Below are 19,099 nucleotides of genomic sequence, written 5' to 3'. Positions count from 1 at the left end.
TTCACACAGGGCCATGTAGCTTTGGATTTGTTTTCTTCCTCATTAATAAAACCCTTCATTTAAAAACTGCATTTTATGTTTACTTGTGTTATCTTTGACTAATGTTTAAATTTGTTTGATGATCTGAAACATTTAAGTGCGGAAAACATGCAAAAAAAGTAAGAAATCAGGAAGGGGGCAAACACTTTTTCACACCTATGTATGTATGTATGTGTATGTGTGTGTATATATATATATATATATATATATAGCAAAAGGGGTGAATACATATGTACGCAGCATCTTTTTATTTTTTTATTTTTAAGAATTTTTAAAACTATTTTTTTTGTTCTCATTTCACTTCACTTCATTCCACAAATGCATTTAGTAGATTCTGATTGTGTATCAGTGATCCCTTGATGCCCCCTCCTCTGCAGACACACTCATGAGCTGAAGCTGCACCAGCTGCTGGTTCGTGTGTGTGGATGGGAGCAAGCCAAGCCAGTATCTGTGGACAAAGTTGGCGTTTTCTTCCGTTACGCAGCTCCAGACAGAAACAACTCTTCTAATACTGTGAGTGCAAATCAAAAACTAATTTAAGGATTTCCAACAGAATTTGATGTGAAGTCTTTCTCCGATACTCTTTCACAGGTTGGCAGTCCTATTAGCAGAACCAACATCATCCACCCACATGTTTATGTAAGTTTGGCAAGTTATTCTTCTAAAGCCTCCTGCAGACTGTGAGATTTTAGCAATCTTTTAAGTTAGCTACACTTTGCGATATGGGTCTGATAAACTTGGGTACAACATCAAGTTTGATGTATGCAGACTGCACGATGACAGCTCCTACTGAATCGCAGGCTACGATGTACGTCCATCGACGTCAGTACACAAGAACAAGAAGAAATAGAGTAAAGGTTTCACAAATCTGAAACTGTGTTTTAATGAGTCTCTGGATTCTCCATGTTAATCTAGTCCAGATTTGACTAGTCTAAGTATAGTGGTGTGTGATCTAGACCATTTTTTTTTTACATGACATCACAATTAACATTGAGATCATTAAGAAGAAATACTACAGTAAAATGAATAAAACTATGATTATGATACCCTTTGACATCTCCTGTTATGCTGGAATATTAGTTTCTTAAGACTTTTTAATACAGAGCAAACAAGACCACAGCAAATAGGCAGAAATAGCAAGACTGAAAAGCAGCTTACCATGAGTAAAGACAATAAGAAAAATACGCTACAGTTAAAATGCTCAAAATTTAAGACAGTTGCACTCTACTGATCATTTTCATTTCATCTTCCCCGTATTCAATTTTTCAGTTTATGAATTAGCTTGAAAATGACTGAATACTGCCATCTACATGCGTTATGCGACATTTAAGGTGGACCGAGAAATTCTAATCGGAAGCTGTGAATCAGATGACTGTAGATCTACCAGTGCCTTCGAGAGCAATGGCGATGTTACAGAGTCAAAGTTATGTTTTAAATCGCGGCAACAAGCGCATAACCCTTGGGACTCCAAGGCAGCCATAATAAACAACAGTCTACTATCAGTATCAGACAGTAAATTAAGTACGTGCTAGGCTGAATAACTTCCGGAGCACAGAAATGAGAGAGATTAAATATCAAAATTACAGAAAGGGATCAAGACCGTTTTTTAAATGTTCTATTTTTGACCTGCGCACTAAATGAAATATTTGAAAAAGAAGTCGAAATCTGTTTTTTGTTGGACATTGAAAAACAAATAATGAAATAAGAAATCGTTTTTCCATTTTATTGTTTTTTCGTTCTTAACTGAAATTCAAACGAACGAATGGTACACAGACCCTGGTTGATTGTCCTTAGCATTTGGTGGCAGCAGTAGTTGAAACAACATGGATGCTCAATATGAACTGAAATGTGATTGTGACATGTTTTGTGTGTGAATCCTCTTGACCCCCCAGTTCTCGGCCCTGCCTCCAGTCAGAGTGGTCTTCTCCATCACAATGGAGGGCAGTGCCAGGAAAGTCATCACTGTCCGCTCTGCCCTCATGGTGAAGAACCGGCTGGATGTTCCCATGGAGGTCAGACTCGACAGCCCCTCTGCTCCTGACAGTAAGACACTGCTCCATTTTATTTGTTTAAATATGAATATTTCTTATCCTTAAACTTCTGTTTTAATTTCATATATTTTAATCTTTTTTTATGTTATATTTTTAATGAAAGCCAACTGTGTCGCTGTGTTGTCAGAACCAGTGGTGTTGCCTCCCATTCTTCCTGGCCAGGCCTTGGCGGTCCCCCTCCACCTGACGTCCTGGCGGCTGCAGGCTCGGCCCAAAGGCCTGGGCTTGTTCTTCTGTAAGGTTCCCATCCACTGGACCAGCGTGGAGCGGCCCGGAGAGATCAGCAGCAGTAAGAGGGATTGTCAGTCAGCAGACTTTGATGACAGCCACAAGCGTAACTTCAGGTAAATACAGTCAGTCACATTTTTATTCTTAGTTCTGGTCTTCCTCATATCTGGTACCATTATCCTTGTTTCTTTGCATCTCACAGGTTTTGTGTGGTCATCAAAAAGGAGAACTACCCAGACCAGCAGCCTGCCAAGAAGGTTTCTGGCAGTGCAAAGCAAATCTATCGACAGCCAGGCCACACCATCTACCTGCTGCCTACCATGGTGCTGGCCAACCTGCTGCCCTGTGACCTCAACTACTATATTAAAGGAACGTCCATCAAAGGCTCACTGAAGCCAGGAAAAGAGGCTGTGCTTCACGCTGCTGACACCTCACAGAATATGGAGCTAGGTCAGGGTCAAAAGTCAGGCACTGGCTGGTGTCTACTTCCTAAACCTTGTCCTTCTTCTAATCCCTGTTGTATATGGTGTGTTTCCTGCAGGAGTTCTGCTGGAGAACTTCCCTGTGTGCAAAGAGCTGCTGATTCCTCCTGGGACTCAAAACTATGTGGTACGCATGAGGCTGTATGACACCAACAAACATCTGCTTTGCCTCACCATCCGCATCATCCTGCGAGCGCAGGGGGCGTTAAAGATCCTGATTTCTGCCCCCTACTGGCTTATCAACAAGACTGGTAATGTTTTCTTCTGACCTTGTGAATCTGTGTGTGTGTGTCAACAAGACTGGTAATGTTTTCTTCTGACCTTGTGAATCTGTGTGTGTGTGTGTGTGTGTGTCTGTGTCTGTGTCTGTGTCTGTGTCTGTGTCTGTGTCTGTGTCTGTGTCTTGTGTCTGTGTGTCTGTGTACTTGTACATGATAAATAATGAGGCCAAAAATATATATTTAAGCAACAGAGTGAGGACATTTTTGAAAAGTAAGGACACTTTGGCTGGTCCTCACTTCTTCATAGGCCTGTTTGAGAGTTAAGACTTGGTTTTAGGGTTCAGGTTACAAATAAGTTCAGGTTAGGGTAAGGGTTCGGGTAAGGAATTTAGTTGTTATGGTTAAAGGATATGGCCACTTTAGAATGAAAATACAGACAGTACTTACTGACTCTTATTGTATATGAGACTGAGAGAGATATGAGATTTTGATTAAATATCACTATTTTAAGCTCAGGTTTGGTTATGTATTTAGTTTTTTCTGATGGAAGTGTTCATCGCTCATGATATGTCCAAGGACTGTCAGAAATTTGAAAATCCAAATTTCTGATTTTACAGTTTCTGGCTATTATAAATGGTGTCATTTTGGCAAGCAAGCAGTAATGAAAAAATGCCTTCCAAACCTGCATGTTTTCTTTTTAATCGCTAAAAATTACTACCAACAATTATCGATAAAAATTATCAAAAATTATAGCCAAAATTTAGCAAACTGGCAAAATTTGGAAGGCAAATTGACAAAATATGGATGGTATGTTTTCTTTAAAAATCTGTAGTAAAATATAAAATACAACCTTTTAAATTTGTATGCCTCTCCCCTGAGCCAAAGTTAAAAACATAAGTTCTCCACCAGTGCTTTGAAAATTATTTGACATGCCTCCCCCTTTTCGCACCATCTTCTCTCTCATAAATAACGAACAGTCCCTTAGGGTAACGGGCTAGGAATGCATTATGTCAATCTGGGTCCTCACAAGGATAGAAGAACAACTCTGTGTGTGTGTGTGTGTGTGTGTGTGTGTGTGTGTCATCATGGCAAAATGCATAAAATTGTAGCAGCAACTACCACAGAAGTAGTTTTGAGTGTTTTGCCAGGTGTCTGTCTATCTATCTGTCTGCCATGACTGTGATGGCATCGCAATAGTGCAATATGCAGTCACGTAACTTAACAAGTATGTAGTTGAGATCACAGTGAAGACAAACTTTTAAGATAGGTGTGGTCTGAGCAAGGGGGCCCGAAGTAGGAGTGTCAGAAGAAGGGAAGGGGCCATAACTCCCCCACACACTTTATGCCCCTGGCCCACATTAGCTTGAAGTTGTGGATCAGCACTGCGGCTGGTGTGGTCCCATTGTAAGATGGTCCCTAGTTGTTATTAACAACAGTTGTACAGCTTATGAGAAAAAAATCTTCTCTGTTATCATTCCCTAAAGCCATTTTCCCCCCTCAGGTCTGCCATTAATTTTCCGTCAAGACAATGGCAAAGCTGATGCAGCAGGCCAGTTTGAGGAGCACGAGCTGGCCCGAAGCCTCAGTCCATTACTGTTCTGCTACACTGACAAGGAGCAGCCTGCTATGTAAGTCTGTGTCAGAGATCAGACCACTCTGTTTCTCTCTTGAGTCCTGAACACATAAATCTGGGCAATATAGAATGTCTTAGGTAGTGAGCGATGTTCTACCCAACAGGACTGCACACAAACAGTGACGGTGACAGCATGCCTGAGATTCAAAGACTTGCCCAAGACACTACAACATGTGCAAATGATAGAGTCACCTACACTGTAATGACCAAGACTCCTGAGTCACAGCAGCTGCATCCCTACATTCCACTTTTTCCTGTCTATCTTGATTCCAGGTGTACTATGCGGATTGGGAAAGGGATTCACCCAGATGGAGTTCCAGGTTGGTGCCAGGGCTTCTCCCTGGACGGAGGGAGTGGAGTAAGGGCAGTGAAGGTTATCCAGCACGGGAACAGACCTGGCCTCATCTACAATATTGGCAAGTTGTATCTGATACACAGAATCAGCCCTGATTCTGAGCTTCCAATTTGTGTTCAGCATTTTAAAGTCAGGTTCATTTTACTGTCTGCAGTATCTCATTTTGCAAAGGAATATAAGAAAATAATTGAAATGGTGTATTGCAGTAGTCTATTAGATTGTATTCATGACCTCCTCAGATTTTTCCTCTGACCAGGACTCTAATAGTACTTTTCTCATAATTTGCTCTCCTCTTTCTATGCTTTGAGTAAAAGGTCTGGTGCCAACTTGCAGCTTCTTTTTGGCTATTATCGATAATTATTTTTTGCATATGGACCTTTTTCTGTACTGCACAGCAGTTTTTTATTTAATTTTTATTTAATTGTTGATATAAGAGATAAAATAAATCTTTTACTGTCACATTATCAATAAAAATGTTTGTCAGATGTTCATTGTTCCCTGTCTGATCAACACAGGCATCAGTGTGCGGAAAGGAAAAGGACGCTACAGGGACACTCACATAGTGACCTTTGCCCCGCGCTACCTGCTGGACAACCGCTCTACACACAAACTGGCCTTTGCTCAGAGAGAGTTTGCAAGAGGAAAGGTGAAAAATAAAACATTTACAGGGTGTTCTAGTAGCCTAGTGATTAAGATGCATACCTTATACAGTGATAGCAGCATCAGTTTAGATTGGGTCAAGGGCCTTTGTTTTAGGGTTGGGTGGTACTGAGAAAATCAACTATCATGATATTTTTGACCATATACATTGATATCGATATTATGACATTATTCTAGGTGTTGTGTTAAGGGAGCTTGTTTGGGGGACCCACGTGTTGACACAGATTTTAAATCTGGGCTGGAATGGTGTCAGGGCCATTCTCATACACATGTGCAGGTGCTCATTGGTGAGCCTGCAGCGATATTTAGTTTTTGTTATGTGCACTGTGGGGAAAGCTGCCTCGCAGCTGTATGTGGAGCCAAACATGGTCAATATGTACAGGGCTACTTTCCTCAGACCTGGGAAAGCTCACTTGCCTCTTCCTCTGTGATTCTCCCTGTCTCCCACTCACTTGCCTCTCCGTCTTCTCTCCCTGTATCACTTTCTTTCTTTTTATATATTTCTATCTTTCTATTTTTCTATCGTGTTTCTGCTTGTCACTCACCTCTCCCATCTGACTGTATACAGAGTCACAATGTTAATCGCCTGGAATGCAGGGATTTAATTGGCTGGGTGGCATCACGTGGGATGACTTACTTGCACGCAATTGGTTTGTGTGTTTCCTGATGAGCTAAACTGGTGCCGTAAAAACTAGAAAAATTGTGCTGGTGAAACTACAACCGTCACGTCAGAATTTAAAATCCCTTAATAATTTACTTGTTATAGGTCCGGGTTCGTACAGGACGGCGTCTGGGTCCGGACTCGATCCGTGGTCCGCCTGTTATTGACCAAGACTCTAGAAGTCCAATCTTCATACCCTATCTCTAAGGCTGAGCCCAGCCACCCTTCAGAGGAAACTGATTTCACCCACTTGTATCCGTAATCTAATTCTTTTAGTCACCTCCCAAAACTCATGACCATAGGCAAGGGTTGGGACGTGGATGGACTGGTAAATCCAAAGCTTTGCCTTGCAGCCCAGCTTCCTCTTCACCACGACAGTCCGGTGCAGCACCCGCATCACTGCAGACACCAGGCTTAACTGCCTGTCTATTTCACGCTTCATTTTACCCTCACTTATGAACAAGACCCTGAGACACTTGAACTCCTTCACTTGGGGCAGTAACTCTCCTCTCCCAATCCAGAGAGGGCAATCCACTGTTGTCCAGCAGAGAATCATGGCCTCAGATTTGGAGGTACTGACTCTCATTCCGATCACTTCACACTTGGCTGCAAACTGGCCCATTGCATGCTGCAGGTCATGGATTGATGAAGCCAACAGACACAAATCATCAGCAGAGATGGAGTTGTGAGGCCCTCAAACCGGAACCTTTCCTCTCCCCGGCTGCTCCTTATGATCCTGTCCATGAATGGGTAAAAAAGGACAAAGCTGGCGGAGGCCAGCACCCACTGAAAGCATGTGTGACTTTGCGCCGAGTATGCAGACTAAGTTTTCACTTCAGTTATATAGGGACCGGGGGGCTCGTAGCAATGACCCAGATACCCAGTAATCCCACAGTACCCCAAAAAGTACTTTTCAAAAAGTAAAGGTGTCTGAAATGACTTACTTAACTGTTTAACTGTCACTCTGGAAAAATGACATAAATTTGTGAACACTGTAGTGTTATCAACAAACGATATGTTTGTTTAGTTTAGTGGCTGGTTGTTGTGTATCACCACCACATCCAAAATCTATTACTTTGTTAGCCAAAACACAGCTTTAGGTGATAAAAATACTCACTTAATGGTCATCTGCCCTCTCAGCCCTGCTGCTCTTGGTTGTTTATTTATTTATTTTTTTTCAGTTTAACTTCACAATCCTGAAGTTCTTCAGTGATTTTCCAGCCAGCCACAGTTAGTCCAACAACTGGCGATTGCTTATATATTCATGCTCTACATGCTGTATTTCCCCACTGTCTCTCAGCTTGTCAGTCATTCATTGGAGGCAGAAGCAAAATAAAATGACCAAAAAAACAGCAATGTACTGAGAAGTAAAACTTTCATGCATAGTGATGCACACACGGGCCCTCTCTGGTTTGTAGTTGGCAACAGCGTCCAGAACAACTGCCCGCGCTGATATTCAGTGCAGCTGAATGATTCAGTTTCTGTCGGCATTGGAGGGCAGTCTGAGCTAAGACACCACCAGTCAGTCATTGCTCTCTGCAACTCAGATTCTGGATGTTCCCCCCTTGGCAGTGCCATCTTGTACGGCTCAGCTGCAGCCTCAGCCACTTTCTGCTGTATTTCTTCAGGTGGCTTGCCTGAATATCCGAGTCAGCCAATACACTGTAAAAAATACCCTCATCCATAATCCTCTGCACTCATAAAAAAATAATGCTATTTTGGTGAACAGGCAGCTAGTTTGTAGTGCTAGACAAGAAGGAAGATTTGTTTTTAGATGCATTTAGAGCATAGCCCATGGATACCCAGAGGAGGAGACCAGAAATCCAAGCTGAAATAGCTTGTTTCACTCTGTTTGCTTCTGTGTGTCACTAGACCCTGAAAGAGGCACAAGCCGATACGCGTTGGTGTAGTTTTAATGTTTCGGGCCCGTTGAAATGTATGCCTTCTTTTGGCAATAGTTTTTCCTTTCCTTTTTGAAATAGCTTGTAGTTCTACAGAGCACCACTGACGTCACTAGCTCAGTGTAGAACAGCAGATTTCGAAGCAGTCCCCCAAGACACAGAGAGCCCCTTAAGAAACATGTTTTATGTCATAGTATACTCCAAATTTGGATAGATGAAGTTAATGTTGAAAAAACCGACAGTTATCTTTTAAAGTAGTGGTGAGTGTTGTGAAAAAAAAAAGTGTCGTATTTGCTGAAACTGTAACTAAATTCTGAAAAAAGTACATGAGACAGATAATTTGTGGAAGAAATCATGATCCTCCTAGATCCTCCTTTACTAGAATCTACCGCAGTGCACCAAAAACAGCCAATCAGAGCCGAGGAGTGCCCAATGCAGTCAATCACTGCTCATAAATTGCTGTCAAACGGTCCAACTCAACAGCGCTGATCAAATATAAATCAAGATTCTGTTACTGCATTGTCTATTTTTCACTTCAAATGGTTTCAGAAACCGTTTTTAGTTTCTGTTTAGCTGTAAAATGAGAAGTAATGTAGGGATTTGCTTAAGGCAAGTTGGTTATTGTTTATTAATTACCAATTGTAATTAGTTAAGAAATTAAAATATTAATGTGTATTAATAATTCTGGGGCACCACCCTGGATACAGGGATCAATGACCAACCGGTTTTTAGACAAAAAGGGAAAAATCCTCATCTCAGTTTGCTAATATAGATGAATATTAACAATCAAATAATTTAGAAGGCGTGAACCCGAGCACTGACCATCACAACCAGCTATTGATACAAAAACAATGCACAAATCACCACAAAGGACTGCTCTAGTAAAATCACAAGTGTTTATTAAACAATTATGATTCAACAATCACAAGCTGTTCACTTAATAAACATACTACACTAAATTGACTAACTAAAAGCAACAAATCAAAGCATGCAAGTGGGTCTCTGCATGTGCTGCGCGTCTGTGTGTGTGTGTGTGTGTGTGTGTGTGTGTGTGTGTGTGTGTGTTTGCGTGAAGGGAAAGAGAAAGAGAGAGAAAATGGCGGGTGTGACCTCCTGGGGAACACGTCACGTCACGTCACGCCAGGTACTGATAAGAGTAAGGCGGGAAATTTGAGGGAAGAAGTACTGAGGCAGGATACTAGAACAAGACAATGGGTCATAAAACAGCTGGCCACATGTGCACCTTTAAAGTATGGACAAGATGGCATCCAGCGGGATCAAACACACTGTATGCTCTAGCAGAATAGCTGTGCCAACACGTGTAGGTGTGTAGACTGTAGTAATGGCGAATTGCCCTTAAGGAGTTGCTCACAAGGCAATGTGTGATTTTACCACAGGTATAAGGTGTGTGTTTGTGCGTGCGAGTGTGCGTGTAGGTTAGTTAAAAGAGAGGGGGAGAGAGAGAGAGAGAGAGAGAGGTAAAAAGCGGCCGTGGAGGAACACAATGGTCACTTTCCTATCCGTCAGTGGCCGGTAGACTAACTGGGTCAGCCTACCATCCACTGGTCCTTGTTACAGATTGGAATGCGACGTATTGTGAGCGCGCGGCCGGCACAGCTAACGGCACAATCAATTTGCTCCGGCGAGCACAACGGGGTCTGCCCATTGGTCCGACATCCCATTGTTCTGACCATATTAAACCCATTGGTCCGAAGTCCCGTTGTTCCGAAATCATCATGATGCCCTGTGATTAAGGTCTGGTTAGGTTTAGGCACAAAAACCACTTGGTTAGGGTTAGGAAAAGATCATGATGTAGGTTAAAATGAAAAAGAAAGTGGCAAACACATAAGCTGTGAGCCTGCTTCGCCTCACGCCTTTCCCAGCTGACCCAGAGCCGGTCGCGGCGCACCATCAAGGCAGAAATACGCCCGCCGGGAGCCGTTCAGCACCGCAGAGAGCTCCCCACACAACTCCGACCCCAGAGTTAATAACAAGAGGTTATGGTGTTTCACTCTCTTCTCTCTATGGCACTTGTTTCTCAACCAGTAGCCTACTTTTGTTGCGTTTGCTGATCCTCTATGGTACACAAATACAGTATAGCCTAGTATAATCACATATTGGAAGAACGGGACGTCAGACTAATGGGATGTCGGACCAATGGGCTGTCGGACCAATGGCATGGAGCACAACAACAAACAGCAATCAATGATCAGATTATCAAAGAAAGGGACACGACGGTCCTCAAAGTTCACAAATCACAGTTAAAAGTCACACTTAATTCACACGCTAAATATAAAGTCTTTACCCAGACTGTAGCTCTCTTACTTGAGTCGCACGGCACGACAACGTGTGTCCCGTCTGTTGCTGCGGGATGAGTGCGCGGGGCTGCTGTATAGCCTCCTACAGCGGGATGAAAGATGCTGTCCTCGGCGTGGCAGAAGAGGGATCAGCTGAGTCAACTCAGTTGAAGAAACGGGGCCTCGGTAGCTCCGTCTTCCTCGGGAGAAAAGGGGGTTTCTCCAAACTCTGCAGATGCTGAGGCGGGGTTGCGCAGCATTCCTCCGGTGCTCCGTGGAGTGTTAAAAAAACAAAAGAAAAAATGTCTTTCCTTGTCCAGCGAGTCAAGAAACTAAAGGGCGGCCTAGGTCGGTTGAATTCAAACGTTTGAGGTGCTCCCTAGCAGTAACTTGCGCACAGAAAGCTTTGGCTTCCTTCCAGCAACTCATCACTCGGGGATTGCAAGGGGCGTCAGCGCGCAGCGGCAATTAAAGTCTCAGTGACGTCATAGGGGGTTCCATCTGACTCGCCTAATAGGGAACAAGAGTTTGAATTTCAAAAGTGATTTACACTTTTATAGTTACCGGACCAATGAAAGCTTGGCCCGTTTCCTTTGTTCTTAGACTGGCTGGGTTTGTCAAGGCCTCTCTATTGTTTAAAACATGTGGCTGAGGTCACAACAGTAATCTCTATCTGTAGCCCCCCCCCCCCCCCACACAGAGATTCACTCACAGCAGGACAGTATAAATGTAAATACAATATGTCAGAAGTCACTAATAAATACATTTGTTGTAGGGTACGGCCAACCCGGAGGGTTACATCTCCACCCTGCCAGGCTCCAGCGTCGTCTTCCACTGGCCCCGCAATGACTACGATCAGCTCCTGTGTGTGCGTCTCATGGACACCCTCAACTGCACCTGGTCTGGAGGCTTCGAGGTCAACAAACCCAAGTCCTTTCATGTCAACATGAGGTGAGCCCTCCTTTACAAATAAGAATACATCTTTATTGGAGAATATACTGTATGTTCTAATGCTCAAATATTTGATCCTTTTCTTAACTTTTGCTTGTGTTAAATACAGATCATTTAGGTCCAGTTTTGTTTTTATAGCCATATCCCGAAAAGTGTTTTTACGCTGTTGATTATTAAATTATAGGGTTGAACATTGCAATTGAAGGTATAAGTGTAACCCCCCATATTCTCATCTCGTGTAAATTCTGTCTGTCTTTATCCTGAAACTGCTAAACTGCACCATCTGGATCATAATTAACTTGATCCTTGCATTGAAACACATGTCAATCTTAGTTGTACACACAGTAATGCTGTGATTCTTTTTTATTATGCCTCCACAATGGCGATAGCCGTAGCCAGAGTCCATACTTCCATCCGTCCATCCATCCTATTCTCATGACTGCGATATCTCAAGAACATCTTGAGGGAATTTCCTTAAATTTGGTACAAACGTGTATGTCAAGCATCCATGTTTTCACAGACATGGATGTAAACTGTAAGAGGGACTTGACTAGTGCGTGGAGGCTAAAACATGTCAATCTTAGTTGTTGGCTAAAACCGTGGGGTGGTAAATCTAGCTGTGTAATATCTCATCTCTGCCTATTAGTTGGGCTGCTGATACTGTGACACTGGGCGTTTTTTCCCCCCATGCTGTACAGAAAACCAATTCCAGCGACATGGCTGGCATGGTCACTGAAGTGAAGTATTTGACAGGTGGATCTTGATTTAAACAGGGACACACTGGGGAACTTTTTCTTCCTGCGGACAGAGATCACCCTGAAGGGAGCTACCTACCAGATCTCCTTCACTGACACTGACCAGCTACCTCCACCCTTTCGCATCGACAACATTTCTGAGGTAAGCCGCTGTTGTGATAGCTTCGGTAGTCTAGGGAATTTACTGGGTCTTATAAAAAGTGGGAATACTATTTGTTGGAAATCTTTCACAATACATATGTCACACGGGGACACCAAAATGTTGTAATCTAGGCACCAGTGCTATGTTTTACATGACGGCACCATTTGTTGGGCCTTAACACGGGCCTGACCTTGTAATATATCTCCAATTAAAGTATCAAATTGGATATCTGAAATAAATAGTAATTATTAATTATTAGGGATGTCCTGATCCAGCTTTTTCACTTCCGATCCGATACCGATATTACAGCCTTGAGTTTTGGCTGATACCGATACCGATCCGATCCAAGCGCGTATTATACATATTCACTTATTTTGTTGTCAGTCATGTTAGAAAAGNAGTGAGTGAGTGAGTGAGTGAGTGAGTGAGTGAGTGAGTGAGTGAGTGAGTGAGTGAGTGAGTGAGTGAGTGAGTGAGTGAGTGAGTGAGTGAGTGAGTGAGTGAGTGAGTGAGTGAGTGAGTGAGTGAGTGAGTGAGTGAGTGAGTGAGTGAGTGAGTGAGTGAGTGAGTGAGTGAGTGAGTGAGTGAGTGAGTGAGTGAGTGAGTGAGTGAGTGAGTGAGTGAGTGAGTGAGTGAGTGAGTGAGTGAGTGAGTGAGTGAGTGAGTGAGTGAGTGAGTGAGTGAGTGAGTGAGTGAGTGAGTGAGTGAGTGAGTGAGTGAGTGAGTGAGTGAGTGAGTGAGTGAGTGAGTGAGTGAGTGAGTGAGTGAGTGAGTGAGTGAGTGAGTGAGTGAGTGAGTGAGTGAGTGAGTGAGTGAGTGAGTGAGTGAGTGAGTGAGTGAGTGAGTGAGTGAGTGAGTGAGTGAGTGAGTGAGTGAGTGAGTGAGTGAGTGAGTGAGTGAGTGAGTGAGTGAGTGAGTGAGTGAGTGAGTGAGTGAGTGAGTGAGTGAGTGAGTGAGTGAGTGAGTGAGTGAGTGAGTGAGTGAGTGAGTGAGTGAGTGAGTGAGTGAGTGAGTGAGTGAGTGAGTGAGTGAGTGAGTGAGTGAGTGAGTGAGTGAGTGAGTGAGTGAGTGAGTGAGTGAGTGAGTGAGTGAGTGAGTGAGTGAGTGAGTGAGTGAGTGAGTGAGTGAGTGAGTGAGTGAGTGAGTGAGTGAGTGAGTGAGTGAGTGAGTGAGTGAGTGAGTGAGTGAGTGAGTGAGTGAGTGAGTGAGTGAGTGAGTGAGTGAGTGAGTGAGTGAGTGAGTGAGTGAGTGAGTGAGTGAGTGAGTGAGTGAGTGAGTGAGTGAGTGAGTGAGTGAGTGAGTGAGTGAGTGAGTGAGTGAGTGAGTGAGTGAGTGAGTGAGTGAGTGAGTGAGTGAGTGAGTGAGTGAGTGAGTGAGTGAGTGAGTGAGTGAGTGAGTGAGTGAGTGAGTGAGTGAGTGAGTGAGTGAGTGAGTGAGTGAGTGAGTGAGTGAGTGAGTGAGTGAGTGAGTGAGTGAGTGAGTGAGTGAGTGAGTGAGTGAGTGAGTGAGTGAGTGAGTGAGTGAGTGAGTGAGTGAGTGAGTGAGTGAGTGAGTGAGTGAGTGAGTGAGTGAGTGAGTGAGTGAGTGAGTGAGTGAGTGAGTGAGTGAGTGAGTGAGTGAGTGAGTGAGTGAGTGAGTGAGTGAGTGAGTGAGTGAGTGAGTGAGTGAGTGAGTGAGTGAGTGAGTGAGTGAGTGAGTGAGTGAGTGAGTGAGTGAGTGAGTGAGTGAGTGAGTGAGTGAGTGAGTGAGTGAGTGAGTGAGTGAGTGAGTGAGTGAGTGAGTGAGTGAGTGAGTGAGTGAGTGAGTGAGTGAGTGAGTGAGTGAGTGAGTGAGTGAGTGAGTGAGTGAGTGAGTGAGTGAGTGAGTGAGTGAGTGAGTGAGTGAGTGAGTGAGTGAGTGAGTGAGTGAGTGAGTGAGTGAGTGAGTGAGTGAGTGAGTGAGTGAGTGAGTGAGTGAGTGAGTGAGTGAGTGAGTGAGTGAGTGAGTGAGTGAGTGAGTGAGTGAGTGAGTGAGTGAGTGAGTGAGTGAGTGAGTGAGTGAGTGAGTGAGTGAGTGAGTGAGTGAGTGAGTGAGTGAGTGAGTGAGTGAGTGAGTGAGTGAGTGAGTGAGTGAGTGAGTGAGTGAGTGAGTGAGTGAGTGAGTGAGTGAGTGAGTGAGTGAGTGAGTGAGTGAGTGAGTGAGTGAGTGAGTGAGTGAGTGAGTGAGTGAGTGAGTGAGTGAGTGAGTGAGTGAGTGAGTGAGTGAGTGAGTGAGTGAGTGAGTGAGTGAGTGAGTGAGTGAGTGAGTGAGTGAGTGAGTGAGTGAGTGAGTGAGTGAGTGAGTGAGTGAGTGAGTGAGTGAGTGAGTGAGTGAGTGAGTGAGTGAGTGAGTGAGTGAGTGAGTGAGTGAGTGAGTGAGTGAGTGAGTGAGTGAGTGAGTGAGTGAGTGAGTGAGTGAGTGAGTGAGTGAGTGAGTGAGTGAGTGAGTGAGTGAGTGAGTGAGTGAGTGAGTGAGTGAGTGAGTGAGTGAGTGAGTGAGTGAGTGAGTGAGTGAGTGAGTGAGTGAGTGAGTGAGTGAGTGAGTGAGTGAGTGAGTGAGTGAGTGAGTGAGTGAGTGAGTGAGTGAGTGAGTGAGTGAGTGAGTGAGTGAGTGAGTGAGTGAGTGAGTGAGTGAGTGAGTGAGTGAGTGAGTGAGTGAGTGAGTGAGTGAGTGAGTGAGTGAGTGAGTGAGTGAGTGAGTGAGTGAGTGAGTGAGTGAGTGAGTGAGTGAGTGAGTGAGTGAGTGAGTGAGTGAGTGAGTGAGTGAGTGAGTGAGTGAGTGAGTGAGTGAGTGAGTGAGTGAGTGAGTGAGTGAGTGAGTGAGTGAGTGAGTGAGTGAGTGAGTGAGTGAGTGAGTGAGTGAGTGAGTGAGTGAGTGAGTGAGTGAGTGAGTGAGTGAGTGAGTGAGTGAGTGAGTGAGTGAGTGAGTGAGTGAGTGAGTGAGTGAGTGAGTGAGTGAGTGAGTGAGTGAGTGAGTGAGTGAGTGAGTGTGAGAAGCTGGCTTAAGATCGGGGGAGATGTTGCCTGACCGTGTGAAGTGGGACTCTGAGTTGCCTCTTTGGGTTTAGTTATGTTGAATGCTAATATGTTAGTCAGTCTAGTGTGCAGAGGTAGACGCTGGGGTGCTAACCAGGAGAAACACCTTGTTGCTGGAAAGTTAGTTTCAAACCTTGTGTTTGCACACTAACATCTCTGGTTTCAGGTTTGCTCCGTGAGCGAGGGCGAGTCGTGAGTCGTGGTTCACGACAACGAGAGTCTGTGAGCAGTTGTCCCCCTTCGTGGTTTAGGGGCAAGGGCTTCTGGGCTGGTCAGCAGCTCCGCGGGGAAGAACTTCTGGGCAAGTCAAGGGCCCAGGAGCAAGAGAGAGCCTGTCTGGGCTGGTCAAGACCCAGGAGGAAAGAGGACAGACTGTGTGGGAGAAAGCACAACTTTTCCTGAAATTTGCTTGGTGACATCACAGAGGGGCATGTCGCTGGAAAAGCACTGTCCAATCAAGTTTGACGACTGGTCTCACTTGGGTGTGACCATGAGGCATCCTGTGGAGATGAGTGTCAAATAGCTGTCTTTGTTTGAAGAACAAAGAATATGAGGTCTTTCACCATTTCAGATGGCAAGAGAAGATGCCTTCACATGTCCAGTCATTTAAGAAATGACAAATCCTCTGTGGTCCAGTTAATCCTAACAGTAGCATGACCTGTTACTAAGGGATGGGCATAATTGCCCAAGTACAAAAAGAAGTTTTGTGCCCAAATCACATACTGGGCTCCCAGTTCTCTCTCCATGAACTGCATGTGTCTTTGTAGTCAGGATATGAATTATTCCAGTGAGGATAACGGTTCACACTTTCAGACAACCTCCCCTCAAAGACATTCATGGTGTTTTATTCTGTTGTACACATGAAAAGTGAAACAGAAGTAGTAGTGAAGGATGAAAAAGAGAGCTCAAGTCAATAAACTGATTTTCAATAAATTGAATGGAGTGCATTGTTTGAATCCCTTTAGGTACCTATCCAGTTCTGGCAGCATGGTGTAGTGGACATTCGACTGCACACTGAGGTGAAGGCAGGTTCAGTGCTGGACTACGCCAGTGATGAGCCCACACTGCCCCCCTACCTCACACTGACTGTGAAGGGAGCTGGATCCTCAGAAGTCACATCCGACATGAACTTCTTCAGAGAGTACAACAAGCTCTACTACGAGAACTTCATCTACATTGCAGCCACACACACTTTCTCACCGTATGGACCAGCACCATGACTTATTAATAACATCATCACGTCATTACATTTCTCGTCTATAAAGGTTTAAGTCACAAAGGTAAGCAGTGTTGTTTTGTTGATGCAGGAATATTGAGAAGAGACCTGTTGGGAAGAAGCGCCTGGTGAGCTGTGCTGAACTGGTTCTCGACGTGGACACCAAGACTCAAAGGGTCATCCTGAAAAAGAAGGTACTGTATAAAATTACCCAAAATAAACATACACACTGGGAGATTTACATAAAAAGTCATGCTGTTACAGTATTTTTAAAAGTTGGATATAGCATGGACTGTTTGGAGTCATTATTGTTAAAGTTTAGAGAGGAAGAGGAAAAAAAATAGCACAGAGTTGATAGTCAGTTTAGCTGAAAGTTGAGTTGCCAGAAAAGTAAACTGTAGTTAATAATCATTTTGATGAATGATCAGTTTTTTAAGTCAAGCAAAAATGCCATGTGAGCATGTGTTGCTTTCTCTGCTTTATATGATTAACTTATTATCTGACTGCACAGAAAGAGACGTCACCCTGGGCTCTGAAAAATGGTGACTGGCAATTGTATCACAATTTTCTGGCGTTTTATAGACTAAAAGATAAACTCATTATCAAAACAAGTTATCTTTTGGTGAAAATTATTATGAAAATATTCGTTAGTTGCAGGCAGCCCATGAAAAAAGCATGGAGACAAGGTCCATAACTGAATGGGCTGCAACATGTACTTTGATTGTTGTGCAGGAGCCGGGGAAGCGCTCCCAGCTGTGGAGGATGACTGGGACTGGCATGCTATGTCACGAAGGCTCATCTCCACCGCAGAGCAAACCGGCACAGCCACGCCCACTAGAATCCTCCTTGGTGCTAGACATTGCTGGGCTTGCAGCTGTTAGTGACAACAGGTTTGTACTGCATGCAGCTGCAGAGTGTCAAAGGCTTAACACAAGATATTTCTCAGAGGAGTCATTTACACTCAGTTGTGGACACTGGACCATAAACTGGGAGGAACTCTATAAGGAGGATGGATGTGAGAAGTATCTCTTTCTCTACCTATTTGTCTCTCTCAGTTTTGAGCCGTTGATGTTGAGAAGGCCTGACTCACGCCGCAGTACCACCCAGACATGGTACTTCAGCTCAGGCATGCTGACCTGCGGCCTTCCCCGGCTGGTAGTACAGGTGGGTTCACCAAGCTATGGTAACATGTATTTGATTATGGAATTTGAAAAATGTCTTCATTCAGAGTTTTAGGAACTGCTGTCCTATATGCACTGCTGTGGAGTTCAGGTGCCTGAGATGCTGATGCACGTTCTTCACTTTCAGTCTTTATGTATAATTTACTTATTCTTGACTTGCTTCAGGTGAAGGGCGGGGTGGCAGGTCTGTATGATGGAGCAGAGGTGGTGCTGGGACCAGACTCGGGGCTGCAGGAGCCTGGCCCTGAGCAGCAGTTCATCAACCAGAAGATGAGACCTGGTTCTGGCGTGCTGTCAGTCCAGGTGCTGCCAGATGGACCCACACGTGTTCTGCAAGTGAGAACAAAAGCTTGTAGGCTTTTTTTTAACAGTAATAGCACTGATACTGAGAATTTCATCCAGCTGTTCTCTTGCCTCTTCTCTGGTGTTGAGCACTTAAGATGCTCTGCCCTACTATTACATTCTAAATTCAAAGATCTGTGGTGAGGGACCTTTACTGAAAAATGTAAATCCTCATGGAGTTCAGTTCTCGTGTATAAAATGATGATAATTAGCTGACTTTGACCAAAATCTATCAGATCCTGAAGTCTTTGTGCCCTATCTTACACCCAACACAAAAAGCACAAAGCAGAGCACAGCACAACTGTCTATGCTAGTTTCAGACCGATACAGTTGTCATTTTTAATGGCCAGCACCCACATTGTGTAAGTAGCAAATGTACTTCAGTCAGGACCACTTTTGTCATAGATAACATAATTTCCATTGTAGTATTACATTTGGTGGTGTGGCTCTGTTCTGGGGCCTCTTTGCCTTTACTTGGGCCTACGCAAAAAACCTAAGGCAGAGAGCGAACATCTCTCTGCCCCTCCATGTGCCTCCATGGAAAGCCTAAGGCAGGGAGAGCAACAGCAAAGACCCCCAGGGAACAGAACAGAGCAAGCATCAATGACAAACAGAGATGACATTGGTAAGTCAGACACAACATGACAAAGAGAAGCTTGGGTGGAGGTGGATTGCAAAGCGGCTTGCAAAGGAAGCATCAACAGTTGGCAGGCCAAAGTAGTTTAAATAGGGCACCCTGAATTAGATGGTCAGGCACATTGTAGGCGTATTGCTATTTAAAGGCAGCAGAAAAGGTTTGTGCCACTGACCAACAAACCTGTTCAGAATGGTGCAGTTTCATGCTGTTTAAAGGGCGCATTATTCAGATTGTAAGATCTCTGCTTGTTACACACAGAGACACACAGATGGTTTGCAGGTGGGAGAGGGTGGT

At 44.2% G+C, this 19,099-nt stretch overlaps 1 protein-coding gene across 9 annotated transcripts in view; it reads left to right on the top strand.

Annotated features, from left to right (window-relative positions):
* vps13d (vacuolar protein sorting 13 homolog D) overlaps nt 1–19,099 on the top strand; it is a 274,881-nt gene that overhangs the window by 227,474 nt on the left and 28,308 nt on the right. For 8 of the 9 annotated variants that reach the window (XM_050064560.1, XM_050064557.1, XM_050064558.1 and 5 more), the window contains 16 exons: nt 417–552; nt 631–678; nt 1,932–2,082; nt 2,218–2,434; nt 2,521–2,768; nt 2,860–3,051; nt 4,523–4,649; nt 4,928–5,070; nt 5,525–5,655; nt 11,304–11,479; nt 12,253–12,376; nt 16,395–16,630; nt 16,737–16,839; nt 17,378–17,535; nt 17,701–17,809; nt 17,992–18,162. In XM_050064560.1, coding sequence (XP_049920517.1) covers nt 417–552; nt 631–678; nt 1,932–2,082; nt 2,218–2,434; nt 2,521–2,768; nt 2,860–3,051; nt 4,523–4,649; nt 4,928–5,070; nt 5,525–5,655; nt 11,304–11,479; nt 12,253–12,376; nt 16,395–16,630; nt 16,737–16,839; nt 17,378–17,535; nt 17,701–17,809; nt 17,992–18,162 — 2,470 coding nt within the window. The other variant, XM_050064564.1, reaches the window with a different exon arrangement.

Source organism: Epinephelus moara, chromosome 16 (assembly GCF_006386435.1).
Source record: "Epinephelus moara isolate mb chromosome 16, YSFRI_EMoa_1.0, whole genome shotgun sequence".
NCBI classification, from domain to species: Eukaryota; Metazoa; Chordata; class Actinopteri; order Perciformes; family Serranidae; genus Epinephelus; species Epinephelus moara.
The sequence above is the reverse complement of the archived record's forward strand: the minus strand, read 5'-3'. Positions and strand labels throughout refer to the sequence as shown.